Below are 14,293 nucleotides of genomic sequence, written 5' to 3'. Positions count from 1 at the left end.
TTTCTGATACAACCCTCAAACACCTTTTTGACTGATCCTTCTGTTTTTATTCATTTGCTCTAATATTCAGAGTTAAAACCGAAAATAGTCCAATCACAGTGCATCTCACAGGCTTCAGGAGGCCTGTGGGGAAGTGCCAAGCACACTCCCGACCTCCTAGCTGCCAGCCTTGGACACAGCGTAGGAGGTACGTGGTGGGGGGTGATTCTAGGTGGGGGGTCTCTCCTCTTTCCAGGCCTTCCGAATGGAGGAGGCTGTCAGCAGGGAGGAGCAAGGGAGGATCAGGCTGGGGGCTTTCTGGCAACGTGGGGCCCTCTGCTCTCTAGCAGCTCACCCCTGTGGGGTCCTGGGCAGCCACCACCCTCTGGTCCTGAGCACTCGCGACTGTGACTGTCCCAGCAGCCACAGCACAAAACCGGTCAGCTGCTTCCACCTGGTCTTCTCCTGGGGCAGCTTTTCCAAACCACCTGCAGCTGAGATTAGGGACTCTCAGCCTGAAGCATGAAAGTTCCTAAGTGGACTCAGCTCTCACAGGCTCAGGGTGATGCAGAAGGAATCCAGCATAGAACTGACTTCTGACAGATCAATCGAGTACGATGGGCGTGTGGGGTCAGACTTAGCAAGTCAAGTGAAACAGATGAGAGCAAACGTAACAAAGGTTACCACAGAGGAGCCAAGGAAGAGTGTGAGCCAAGACGGCAAACATACTTCCTCGAAACTTGCGTTGTTACATAACCTTATGGGAAATCTAGTTTAAAAAATACCATAGCAAGAACAAAGTTTTCAGGAAAATCCCTGTTTGCATGGCTACAAATATAGTCATGGGATGGGCATGAGTCTTACAAGCAGCCTCTGTGGGTTACAGTGAGATGCCGAGCCGATGGCAGAGGCTCTGAGCAGAGCAGACTCCTGTGAACACCCGTGCGCTCAGTGGACTCACTCGGTAACTGTGGTACGGCTCTGTCTCTGTGTACTGCACCCTGAAGTTCTCGTACTGTCCGCCACGCCAAAACCGCTCTATTTCGTAGTCGTAGTAGGGGTCCGCGTAAGGCTCAAGTCTGAAAAAAGAGCCAACAAACAGTAAAATGATCACTTATGGAACCAGCGCAAAAACGTCATGTGGGACGCTGGCAGACAGGAGCAACCCCACAATAAGGAGATGCCACACGTGGGCAGGCGGGGCCTAGGTCAGGAATGCATGGGCAAGTCACACTAGGGAATCCATCACTAAGCTTCATAATAAACCGAAAAGTCACAGGATTTTATACTCATAGATGACAAAATATTTTTCACAAAAATACTCATTCTTGCTTAAAAAGTACTCAAGAAAATAGAAATTGGTACATTCATAACATGCTAAAAATACATTTATATACTTCCGTACTAAAGGCAGCATTTCACTCAGTGGAGTGGCAAGGACACCCCTCAGATAAGGAGGCGGCAAGACTCACTGTGTCTGTGGGAGAGGGACCACGGGACACAAGAGTAAGAGAAAAACTACCTTGATCTGCAAATTACATGATACCAAAACTGAAAATCCCAGAGACCTGAACATAACGCCAATTTAAACAAACAAGTAACTGAAAAACAGAAGGATAAAATATTAACATACAGAAATCAGCATCCTCACATACATGGGTAATAGAAGACAGAGAGCAGAGGACACCTGGTTTGCGATAGCAAACAAGAATAGTACTTAGGAATAAAATACACCGGGCCAGAAATGTGCAGAGCCTGTTCCTGAGATGTGAAGTGCAAGTGAGTAGGTGAGAAGGTGCCCCTTGCTCCGAGACCAGGGGCTTGACACACCGAGTCAGTCCTCACTACCACTGATTTATAGATTTAAGGCAATCCCAAGTAAAAACACCAATGAGCTTCTTTATAGAGCCAATCTGTCACCCAAATTTGCCTGGAAAATCAGACCCCAAGACAGCTGAGAAAACCCCAGAAAAGAAACGCCCTGAGTCATGACAACATCATAAGAAGCCTCTATAATTAAACTAGTGTCACGGTGGCACATGAACAAACAAGTGGTGGGTGGAAGAGAGGAGGAGCTGGGAAACGCACTGGAGCAGGCACAGTCAGGTGGCCCTGACAGGGCACAGGTGCTCTTCACTCAAGAGGGATGGGACAACTAGCCACCAGAGGAACGCTGGGCCAGGGCCCACCTCATGCAACACACCCCTGTCTGTACTTGCTGAGGCAGCAGTGTGCTGAGCTCCTCCTTCCCACCCCTGTCTGCACAGTGTGCTGAGCTCCTCCTTCCCACCCCTGTCTGCACAGTGTGCTGAGCTCCTCCTTCCCACCCCTGTCTGCACAGTGTGCTGAGCTCCTCCTTCCCACCCCTGTCTGCACAGTGTGCTGAGCTCCTCCTTCCCACCCCTGTCTGCACAGTGTGCTGAGCTCCTCCTTCCCACCCCTGTCTGCACAGTGTGCTGAGCTCCTCCTTCCCACCCGTCTGCACAGTGTGCTGAGCTCCTCCTTCCCACCCCTGTCTGCATAGTGTGCTGAGCTCCTCCTTCCCACCCCTGTCTGCACAGTGTGCTGAGCTCCTCCTTCCCATCCCTGTCTGCACAGTGTGCTGAGCTCCTCCTTCCCACCCCTGTCTGCATAGTGTGCTGAGCTCCTCCTTCTCACCCCTGTCTGCATAGTGTGCTGAGCTCCTCCTTCCCACCTCTGTCTACACCTGCCGAGGCGGGAGTGCGCTGAGCTCCTCCTTCCCAGGTGGGGCAGAGGAAAGGCCAGGGCACACTGCCAACAGATGGTCCCTGGGGCTCCTTGGAATTTCTTGGCTACAAAGTCTCCCCACTGGGTAGAGGGGGCAGGAATCTGGGCCCGACCCTGGGTGGCTGCTGACACCCTCCAGTCCACCTCTCCAGCTACCCACGCTGCCTGGCTCTGGCTGTTTTCTAGAAATCTCCTCAGTGTTTCAAGTGCCTGTAGCAGAGACTGACCTAACCCGGCTGTGCCAAATGACACAGTGAGCCCAGTCCAAACAGTCCAGCCTGCACGCTGCTCAGGCACACTGACCTGTGATGGTCAGCGAGTACCCGCAGGGATTGCAGCAGACAATCGGTTAGAATTATGACTGCAGAGCCCTCTCCCAAAGCTCTTCCCTGTTCTTTGACAGGACGGCTGTGCAGTAAATTCATTTTTGGGAAACTGATTAAGCCAAGTGAAAAGGCTTCTTCCCTGCAGGATTTCTCCAAGTTATATATAGGACAGGAAAGTCACAGATATGGATGGCTCCCTTGAACTGCCAGCCCAGCAGAGCCCATTTAGGGGAACACATCATATGTCTCAGCATGAAATACAACCAACTCCCCAGTACCACCTCAAAAAATTCTGGAAATACTCAAAAACAACTTGGAGGAGTGGTTAAATTCCCTTAATTCTAAAATGATCACCCTGAACAGTGTCAGGGTCTGTACAAACATTTCCCAGACTGTCTCAGGGCTTGTAAGGTGTCCACGGGCCTTCTGAGGAACGGGCTCTGTGGTCAAACAAGACTGGTGAAGCTGTCAGAGGGCTCTGCAGTCACTGACTTCCCATCCAGCTGGGCATGTCAGGTGCTGTCACAGATGCCCCATGTCCCCACAGTCGGGGCAGTGTCACGTTCAGTCCTGCCTGTAGAGTGGACCCGCTCCTCACTGGAGAGAAAGCCTCAAAGTCCTGGCCAAGAAAGAACCACCAGACAAATCTAGCAGTTATGGTGGACAAGGCTTGTGTCCACAGTCCCACTCAGGGAGAAGCATGGCAGGTGAGAAGAATGTGGAAAAACTAAAGTCTGGGGCTGGAAGTTTAGAGGTCATACAGCTTAACCATTTCACTTCAGAGATAAGGAAACTGAGGTTGAGAAGATAATACGAGGACAAAGTTCTAAAACACCTACTACTACTATTTACTTCTTATCTGAGAGTTAAACAGTATTAGTCTGTGAAATACAACTTGCCTTTGCGTGATTAAGGTCAAAATTGTACTGATCCCAGCCCAGAGCCAGGCAGAGGGTGGCTGTGCTCCCCAGGGTAGGAGTCAAGACACTCATGTGTCCTGCCTGCTGCCAGTACCCACGGTGAGGGTCTGGGCAGCTCACAAATGGGAGTACGACATGGCTGCCCTTCAGCCTCTATCGTCCACTCCAGCCCAGGGTCATCTGGCTGGTCCACCTGCCTGCTCTGATCCTGGCCACTGAAAAGTGAAGGCAGGTCATAAGGTCCCCAAAGGCAGGCATGGTTCCACACTACAGACAGTGCAGGGAAACCCACATAACCACCCGGCCTAGGCATGTGCAGGACAGTGGGATCTTCCCCCATAGGCAGTCCCAACCCCTCCTCCACAGAGACACATGGGGCTTCCCAAGGACACTGGCAAATAAATCCCTGGAACCAGTGTGCGCGAGTCCCTGATGGGCTCAGAGAGCCTGTGTGTCTGACAGCAGACAGCAATGACAAGTCACTCCCTTCCCAGAGCAAGAGAGGCCTGACGCAGATCAGGGACTAATAGAGCTGGGCGGTGTGGTCAGCAGAGGGCGTGAGCGTGGGCAGGAGGCCTGCGTCCTGTCTTTCTGTGCTGGTGGGGGTGGGGGCTGTGCCTAGCATTTCTGTGGCAGGAGAGGTCAGTTATTTTTCCAGTTTAGTGTTTGGGATAAAGGAGGCGCTCGCTGGTATTTGGTAGATCATTACCTGAGGAGATCAGGTTCTGGTTTCTCTGAATCCCACCCTAACATACTATTTTGATGAATGAAGTCTGCACCATGCCTTCAAGAACAGCTGCTCCGGGCCACCTTCTTGGCTGAGGATCTGACTTAGGACTCAGCAAGGGTAACCCAGGTCCTGGCATGTTGCCTAACGGTCTACAGTCAGAAGACCAACAACTGTGTCCTCACACATGAGATCCTGCCCATGCCCCATTTGTCTTCAGGTCACACACTGGTGGGACTTGTATGAGGTTCCTAGAACAGTGTCCCAGCAGCCCTATGTGGACACATTTCCTAGTGACTTGCATTCATAACACTGTACCAGTCGGCAGAGCACTGTGCACATGTGACCCTGTGAGTGAACTGCTGAACTCCTGAGAGCTACACAGAAATGCCAGTGCCCTTGTTCTCTAGATGCGTCTCACAGTGCTGCTCGGTGCTTAAGAACCGGCCCTTCCACCACACAGTGCCCAGTTTTATTCTCGATGACAAAGCTGCCCATACAAAGGAGCATCTGTGTGACAACTATCAGTGTTTCCATTCTCAAAGCCTGACCTCAGAATCACAGGGCATGTTTAGAGGGTCTGCGCCCCTGCAGTCACTTGACCTGGAGGCTTGTTACACAGGCCACAGCCTCCACTTGCCCACTTCTGCCCCTGTTAGGTGCTGACGCTGCTGTTCCAGCCCCATCTGACAGCCTCGACTGCCCATATGCTCACCCCCAACCTGTGCAGCAGGCCATGCCCGACCAGCACCTGACATGACTCTGACACAGGTAAGGGCACCTGGTGCACAGCCTGCTGCGCAACAGGGTCCAGAGAGACAAGCACAGAAACGCAGCCCCTGGGGCTCCTGTGGCTGGCCCTCCTGCCCCGTTCAGCTACAGGGACACCCTCTGCACACTCCCACACTTGTCCCTGTTTCGCCGCCTGTTGCCTACAGCAGGGCTGTGACCTGCAGCCTGGCTGAGAAGGGACTTGCTGCATTCCTCTCCCTGCTGCTAAGTCATGACAGTGCCAGCCCACACTGGCTCTGGCCACACGCCCAGGGCTCTCCTCTTGCCCTCTGCAGCCACCACGTGCATATGCCCTCCCCAAAGTCACTCTGTTCAGGCCACGAGGTGGTCTCTGCCTCCTGCCTGACATGGTTCTTCCCACAGGGCCTGTGAGACAGCCGGCATCCTCCCATAGCCACAAGTGGGTTGAACCTGCACTAACTCACCAGGTCTGGGGTGGGGCCTGGCACAAAAGCCCTCACAGGATGTTAAAAAAATTAAACAAACACAGATACTGGAGAAACTCTCACTCCTATCTGCAGAGGTGTCAGAAGCTGAGGGCTCTGCTGTGTAGACACCTGCTTCTGGGGAAGCTTAGAGCCAGGAGGCAGCTTCTGTCACCTGGTACTAGAATATGAGGGCAGGGCTAAAGACACTTGTTTCTGCAACCAAGGGTGATGGCAAAATGTGCCCACTGAGCTGCTTCCAGCCAGATGCTTCTCAGCTCTGCCCCAGCAGGGGAAATTGAAAGTGAGTGCCAAGGATCAACCCCAGGTTCAAACCCTTCCTCCCTAGGACTCACAATACCTGCACCCTTTCTGGAGCACTCTATCCTTCTCCAAGGACCTGTACGCACCCATTCCTGTACTCTGCCACTCCCACAGAAGGCAGCTCAACATCCTCACGTCTAATAAGACATGGAGGCCTTCTGAGCCTCAGGGCACGACCACGCTGTCCTGCTGACAGCAAAGCCCAAACTGTCCTGACTCAACACTCCTTTCATCTGATGCTAGCTACACAAAATTCAGTTAGAAAACATACAAGTTTTAATAACACCTTTAAATCTCTATCCCTTCAACCTCCGTGGAGTACTGGGCCTTCTCTCCCACCCTGGGAGGGAGGAACATGCCTGCCATGGTAGGGCCTCAGGCAGGTCGCCAGCTGTGTCCTGAAACACAAGCACCACATGTCTCTCTGTCCTCTGTGCTTTCTGCTGTCATCTCAGGCAGAAGTCAGTGATTGCAATTTCAAAGAGCAAATGTAAATGTACACAGCATCACTGCAAGACTGAGCACATGCCAGAGCTGACTGCGTCTTGGCCTGGATGAGGACTGGTGCCGCTGGCAGTGTAGGCACTCAGAGGTGAGCTCTGCAGACTGCTTCCCTGCGGCAGGGGCAGGGAGCACTTTTTAAAGGCACATAATCTGTACAGACCTGCACTCTTCAACCAACACACGACATCAGTAATTATGTTTTTAGAGATCAGCAAGTGTTTGGGGAGGAGAGACGCGGAGACACAGCATGTGCTGAAGAGGCCGCAGGTTGCAGTGGATGAACATGGACTTAGGTGGCTGCAGGGGCCTCGAGGGCAGCTGCAGAGACCCTTAGAACTTACTGGAACCACAACAAATGTATGTGCCCCCAGTCATATGACCCATGGCACAGAGCTAGAACATTTCCTTCACAGAAGCAAAGAACTGAGGCAAGCTGACTAAGAAGAAAGCCTGAATTATCTCAGGAATGCCATCTTAACTCCGGCATGAGCAGATGGCAGAAGTCCCGTGTGCACCCTGGGACCCACACTTGGTTGCCCTGTCTACGGCATGGCTTCACTGGAGGACACCTTAATTCTCTTTCAGAGGGAGGGGGAGGCAGAGCAATTCCTTACGCTGTGTCTCTGACATCTCTCGGGATCCGAGAATTCCAATCTCGGAAAACTTCATTTTCTTTGTCAAACTCCCGTTCATCTTCACCAATGGTCACGGTAAATCTTTTCTCCTCAAAATCAGGCTCCTGTTCTTTTCGAATGGTTGCTTTTTTTAAAACCTACCATTGTAAGAAGAAAGAAGTCAACACGGGGTCAGAGCAGCAGCGTGGCTGTGACTGGCAGCCCACGCACGAGGAAACACAGAACCCCAGGCGTCTCTCGGGGAGAAGAGCCTGAGCCTGCCCCTGCACATAGCTGCACCCTGCCCCTTCCTGCTAACACTTGAGCAGGTGACAGGGAGCCCCACATTCACCCGCTGACAAGTACCACACGGAACTGAGCGGCACGAAAAGTGAGGAGGGCTCACTCTGTCATTTCCTAGGACAGAAGCTGGCTCAGGTGAGGAAGGAGGGCTGGGTACAGCAGGGCTGGTTCCCAGACTTTAGTCCCCGACAGCAGGGGTCAGAGTGGGCCTGGAGTAAGGCAGAAGGCAGTGAGGGAGCCTGAGCGGTGAACCTCGGCAGCAGGGGTGTGGACGCTGGGCACAGCACAGGCTGCCTCACCAGATCCTAGTTAGGTGGCTCTGAGTGGCCAGAGATTGCCCCATGCTTCTGGGCAGCACCAGCTGGGGTATGGCCCAATGCTGACCAAGCCCCTAAGACTGTGCACTGGACCAGGGTTTACCTGTGCACTAGACTGTCCCTAAGACCAGCAGACACCAGGCTCTACTCTTTACTTCTTTAGGAAACCACAGAAATAGACTCTAACTTCAGAGGCTCTACTGAGTGTCCACTACTGTGCGGGACCAAGGAAGTACTAGTTCTGCGCAGGGACAGCTAGGGTTTTCCCCTTGGGTTTTCTGAGGAAGTCGGTTACCTCCTTTGCATGCCGGAGTCCTCGTTCCCAGGCACTCTCTGTTGGGGGCTCTGGAGGGGGTGGAGGCAAAATTTCATCAACTACTGGCCCACCCTATTAAAAAATGAGAAGGGAAAAGTTGAGAAGGCAAGTAAAACTTTAAAATCTATAAAGAAATGGGGGAGGAAAAACACCCCCTAAAACACAAGATGGCCGCATGCAGCCTGTTCTCCCCTCACCAGGCCTCCCGTCCCCAGGGAATTCCAGGTCTCTGTCCACACGGGGACAACAGGAGCACTGGAAAGGTGGCTCTGTGACTATCCCAAGGCACAAAATGCCTTCTTCATGAGGCATACTGTCTTTAGCTTGAGATTCAGATAGAGCTTGGATGTTGGATTTGCTAACAATTAAAGAAGTAGAGGTGTTCACGCACCCAAGGGTTGGCAGGCATCAGCGGGTGAGGTCCGAGAGGCGGGGCACCGTTAGGTGGGAAAGGGTCTGCTTTGGTGATTAGGGAGTAGTTTCCCTTGTCGTTCACTCCAGGGTGTATAAACCTACAATTCATTCCCCAGGTACAGTTCCCTAAGGAAACAAAAGTCAGGTCAGAAAGGGTCTCTGAGAGCCTAACTGCACCAGGGCAGAAGCCTTCAATGAGGACCTGGGATGCACCAATGGCCAGCTGAATGGTCACTGGATGTCAAGGCCCGAGTCAGGCGGCTGTGGCCAGCTGCCCAGCTCAGCCTCCATGTCCAGGTGGCTGCTGGCCTAGCAGGGAGACTTCTGAGAGCTGGTGTTTCCTAAAGGCTGCAGGAACACCAGGGTCTCCTGGGTCAGAGAAAATAGCCTCTGTTTCAAAGTCACTTTGTAACGAGTTCATACTTATCAACTATCTACATATTAGTTTTCTCCTTTAAATAAAAACATCCCAAAGCTTTGCAGGTTTGGGGCGCCCCAGGCTCACTGCAAGGTGATCTGTGGGCTGAGGCAGCTTCTGGCAGGTGTGGGCTGGATGTTAAGTTGCTCATACAGAAACAAATCAATAAGGAGCACAATGTCACCACCTCCACAGACTGCATTTCTCTTATCAATATCCTCACAAGCCATTGCAAGATATTTTTCTTTCTTTCTTCCGAGACAGGTCTTACTGTATCACTCAGGCTCCTCCTAGGCTGCAACCTCAGACTCCAGGGCTCAAGTGATCTTCTTGCCTCAGCCTCCTGTAGCTGAGACTACAGGTGCCCGTCACATTTTTAGTAGAGATGGGGTCTTGCTCTTGCTCAGTGTCAAACTCCTGAGCTCAAAAGATACTCTCATCTTGGCCTCTCAGAGTGCTGGGATTACAGATGTGAGCCACTGTGCTGGCCCATTTCAAGGTATTTCTGGTACTTAAATTGGTCTTTCATACTTTGTTCAAAAACAACAAAAGATAAACTCTTCAGCAACAGAACATTAGGATCATTAAAGGAAAACCACTTGACTTTTTAGCAAAGAAATGTAAGACATCTAAATCTTTAATTAGTGAATTGCTTTTTAAAAACTTATTTTTTGAATAGGTAATATGCACACAAAGTTAAAAAATGTGACAGATAGTATCTATGTAGTTTTAAAAAACATTTCAATGGGTCACCATGTAGTTAAGAATTTAAATTGTTAAAAAATATATATTCAATCCTTAACATGATATTACATTTGGACATTTCTGTCAATAAATCATGTTTTTCCTTATACAATACAACCAAATTAAACGGAAATAATTTAGTATTTAGGAAAAGCCAAATTTTATCTTTGAATGCTATGAACACTTAAGCTTGAATTAAAACCAGTTCAATACAACATGATGGCATATTGATCAAAACTATGAAATAAAGCACACTTATAAAACTGCTTCTCTGGGAATGCAAAAATGACAAAATAATTTTTTAAATTCTTTAAAGCATTTAAGAGATCGATCACATATAAGTCACTGAGATTGGGAAATGTTATCTTACAAGGGGTTCGAAATCCCAGAGCCTCAGAGAGGTCTCAAGAGAAGCCCACACCATCCTGCACCGAGGCCCAAACACTTCTCAGGACTGAACCCTCACAGACCATCCATGCCGTATTCAACATCGCTTGTGTGATTAAAAGCTCATCGTGAAAAATTTACAAGTACAAAAAAGTATTAACATAGACCACAGCTCTTATAATTTTTTTAAACTAAAATTCTGTGGTGGATAAGTGGACATTTGTTATTCTCTGTTCTTTTCTGTATTTATAAAAATTTCAAGACACTGCCTATGAGCCCACTGTCAAAAAAGATCTTTACTCACTGGCAGGGTGAGAAAAGAGCAACAATGCCTCTGAAGAGACAAAGGACTCTGGAGTGGCCGCAGGAAGGTGCCTGGCGGGAGGGCAGCCTGACCAGCTCTGGCAGGTCCCCACTGAGTGCAGCCTTGCTCTTGGCCATCACAATAGAGGGAGCTGGCCCCAGAAAGAAGCACAGGTGGTCTGTATGTACAGCTAGGACAATGTCAGGCACACTATCATTCTAGTCACCTTTTGAAAGTAAACTTTTTCTATGTAGAAGAGTCTGGAAGGATATGCACATTGCTGGGACTGTGGAAGAGTTTTACCTTTTGTTGTCATAACAGTCTGATTAGCACATATTACTTTCATAATTTAAACAGAAACTTATTAAAAAAAAAACACTCTCCAGAAAAGAGAGGCAAAGCGCCTGTGGCTTAAAGGGGTAGGGCGCTGGCCCCATATGCCAGAGGTGGCAGGTTCAGACCCCAACCCTGGGCAAAAAACTGCAAAACAAACAAACAAACGAAACCAATCTGGTTTAAAATTGGCCTTTTGCTTCCAAATGGAACTTGGACAAAGGCTCCACAGACAGGGGATCAGGCCATCAGGGACAGAGAGATGGACACTGTCCAGAGTCGGGTGGAATGACAGTTTCTTCACTTTTGAAATCTCTAAGTGATCTCTGTGGCACAGAGGGCTTCAAAGGGAAGATGATATTCTTTCCCTTAACTAGAGGGCAGGTGCATCAGCAACTTTCATTCTTTAATTAATCCTTATGTCTGTGTAAACATTGTATTATTTTACATTTATGAAGATTTCATGATAAAACTAAAAAAGAGAATATATACAACTAAAAAGCACTCACATACTCTAAAGGGCACCTGGTAGAGCCTCCCCACCCTGGTCTCCAGGGCTCAGTCGAAGGCAGTTACTGGGCTAATCAACCAATCGACCCCTCTACCCCAATATTACAGCTTCCCCCCACAAAACAATGTATCTACAGAGAGGGAGCTTGCACACTCAACACCAAACCCAAACTGTGTCATCCAAACAGATACAATATATGTTGGAAATGGGGCAGCTGTTCCCTCAGTAGAAATTGAGGAAACTAAATACAAGAGATGACTAGGAACTTCCTCTTGTGTGGCACAGGCACACCCACCTCTGCAGGGTGGGGACCTTGGGAACAGCAGGGATGCGTGAGCCCGTGAACCACATGCTGCTGGCTGCACCAGCTCAGCCTCCATGTCTGAGGCTGTTGTCCCTGTAGCTACGCCACACCGCACCTGGTGACGCTGAAGTAACTTCACAATCTGTTTCCCTTACAAAGTATTTGCTTCACACCAGAATTTTAACAAAGACTTTCTGACAAAGGGGTCTTAATTAAGTATTTCTCCATCCCCTTTCTTGTGAATCTGAATAATTTAAAATATAATGGAAGGATTGTAAGATAAAGTAAAGAAGTTTGAAGTGCTTCCTGGTTTTTAAATACTTCATGAAAAGAAGGCAGAATATATAAAAATCCAAGATTAAATCTTAGAGACAAGATGGTAAGATCTTATGACTCTACTCCAACAGGCAAAAGACTCAGTGACCCTTCCCGCCCTTTGCACTAGTGATGTCACACCAACAACTCTCCAGAAATTTCTTCCTACCTCATCAAGATCTGTGACAGAAACTAGGAGAAAACCATGGTCCCATCTAGTGAGGTTCCGAGATGTTTTAACACCTAAGGAATACACTCATTATAGTACCTTAAAGAATAAAATAATTTCTGGGTTGCTTCTTCATAGATAAGATTTGAAATAATGATTCTCTAACATTTTGCTCTCAGCAATCCAGACAGCCTTTGTTTGTATGAGTTACTTCCATTAAAATTTACTATATTAGAAGGTAAAAGTAATTTAAAGATGTTTCATTATTTAAAAATAGTAAGAAATATATGGAGACACAAATATTTGATGAAAACATCTTGTGAGAAGAGCTATGTTATCTCCCTCTTAGTGCTGACATCAGAACGGAAGCAGCTGGATCCCCATTCTCAGGTCTGCACCTGGGATGGGCTTTTTGGTTGAAGGTGAGAAAATGCAGCCTCACAGAGCTGCAGCTGGAAAAAGGAGGGTATCTCAGCCTTTTCATACTCCTGAGACCCAACTCAACAAATGATGGCCTCTTAACAGTGAGCTGCCAGCTCTGTCCACTGAAATTCACACATCTGTCTCAAACAGAGTGGACCTTTTACCAGGTGTGACTCTGTAACATCATGTGGAGAAGTCATTATACCCTGGGAAGCTGCTGAGCTCACAGTGGCAGACACAAATTTTCCAAAAGTCTACATTTCATGTAAGAGTGTGAGTTTTCCTATGTCAACTGCTGTTCTCCTTGAAGTGGTGGGTTTCCCCAAAGCACACCTGCCAATCCATGAATGAGTGTTCCTTGGAGAAAGCATGGCAGTCCCACCGCAGCTCAGACTTCACGGTAACCACTGGGTTTCAGGGCACCAGCAGTCCCCAGGTGCATGGCCGCCCATCTCACTGAATGTCCAGGACGTGTGTAGCAACACCCCTCCCCCCACGACTGCTGCTGGATTTGCCAGTTTTAATTACCTGAGGTCCAAAATACTAATGGACAATTTCAGATATAAATAATCCGTAAGTTTTAAATTACATGTGATGTGGAACAGCACCATGAAGTCCTCCACCATCCACTCTGCCCTGAAGACCTGTGCCGGCCACAGCATGGCCTGCCGTCACTCAGCAGCCTTCTGGTCATCATGCCAACCACTGAGGCACCATGTGTTGTGCTCGCTGTCCTGGCTCCACAATCCAGGGTCACCCGGAGCAGATGAGCTTCCTGATGTGTCCTCAGAAGGCCAGCAGCAGCCTAGCACCACATCATAGTGCCTCCCACACTCACCTCCCTTCATGTCATCCCCTCCACAGTCCAGCATCACATGGGTGAGGGAGACCAGGCTCATGTTAACTTTTATTATGGTATTTGTTATCATTATGATTCTTATTAATGTTACATTACAGCAATAAATCTCTCACTGTGCCTAATTTAGAAATTAAACTTTATCACCGGCACATCTGTATAGAAGCAAGCACAGGACGCATGGGGCTGGGGACTGTCCATGGTTTGAGAGTTGCAGGTACTGACTGGGGGTGCTGGGATGTATCCCCTGAGGATAGGGGGATGACTGCAGTGAAGGATCTTATTGGGATAAAGGAAATGGTCCAAAAATGGACTGTGATTTACCAAGTTTACAATTTGGTAAATCTATTAAAAAATTACTGAATTGTACATTTAACATGGGTGAATTTTAAGCCATGTAGATTATACCTCCATAGCGTTGGGTTTTTTTTTTTTTGAGAGACCCATATTCTTAGTGCCACGGCGTCACAGCTCATAGCAATCTCCAAACTTCTGGGCTCAAGTGATTTTCCTGCCTCAGCCTCGAGTAGCTGGGATTATAGGTGCCCACTACAATGCCTAAATATTTTTTGGTTGTAGTTGTCATTGTTGTTTGGCAGGCCCAGGCGGGATTTGAATCCGCCAGCTCTGATACATGTGGCTGGTGCCTTAGCCACTTGAGCTACAGGCGCCAAGCCAAGAGAGACCCATATTCAAGTAGAACATTTAATTGTATTATAATTCTTACTGCTGTATCATAGTCATAATAGTAAAACTGGCATTTTGTTTATCTTATTCTTTGAAATGGGGTTTCACTCTGTCCCCAAGGCTGGGGTGCACT

General features: G+C 48.8%; 1 protein-coding gene across 4 annotated transcripts in view; it reads right to left on the bottom strand.

The window, feature by feature from the left end:
• The window catches only part of ZC3H18 (zinc finger CCCH-type containing 18), a 64,253-nt gene that overhangs the window by 27,267 nt on the left and 22,693 nt on the right, over positions 1 to 14,293 (bottom strand). For all 4 annotated transcript variants that reach the window (XM_053554812.1, XM_053554823.1, XM_053554815.1 and 1 more), the window contains 4 exons: positions 8,687 to 8,835; positions 8,275 to 8,367; positions 7,360 to 7,517; positions 941 to 1,058 (listed from right to left, as the gene is read on the bottom strand). In XM_053554812.1, the coding sequence (XP_053410787.1) occupies positions 941 to 1,058; positions 7,360 to 7,517; positions 8,275 to 8,367; positions 8,687 to 8,835 (518 nt within the window). The remainder of the gene's footprint in view (positions 1 to 940; positions 1,059 to 7,359; positions 7,518 to 8,274; positions 8,368 to 8,686; positions 8,836 to 14,293) is intronic.

This window comes from Nycticebus coucang, chromosome 2 (assembly GCF_027406575.1).
Source record: "Nycticebus coucang isolate mNycCou1 chromosome 2, mNycCou1.pri, whole genome shotgun sequence".
Lineage (NCBI taxonomy): Eukaryota > Metazoa > Chordata > Mammalia > Primates > Lorisidae > Nycticebus > Nycticebus coucang.
This window is presented reverse-complemented; position numbering and strand designations above follow the sequence as displayed.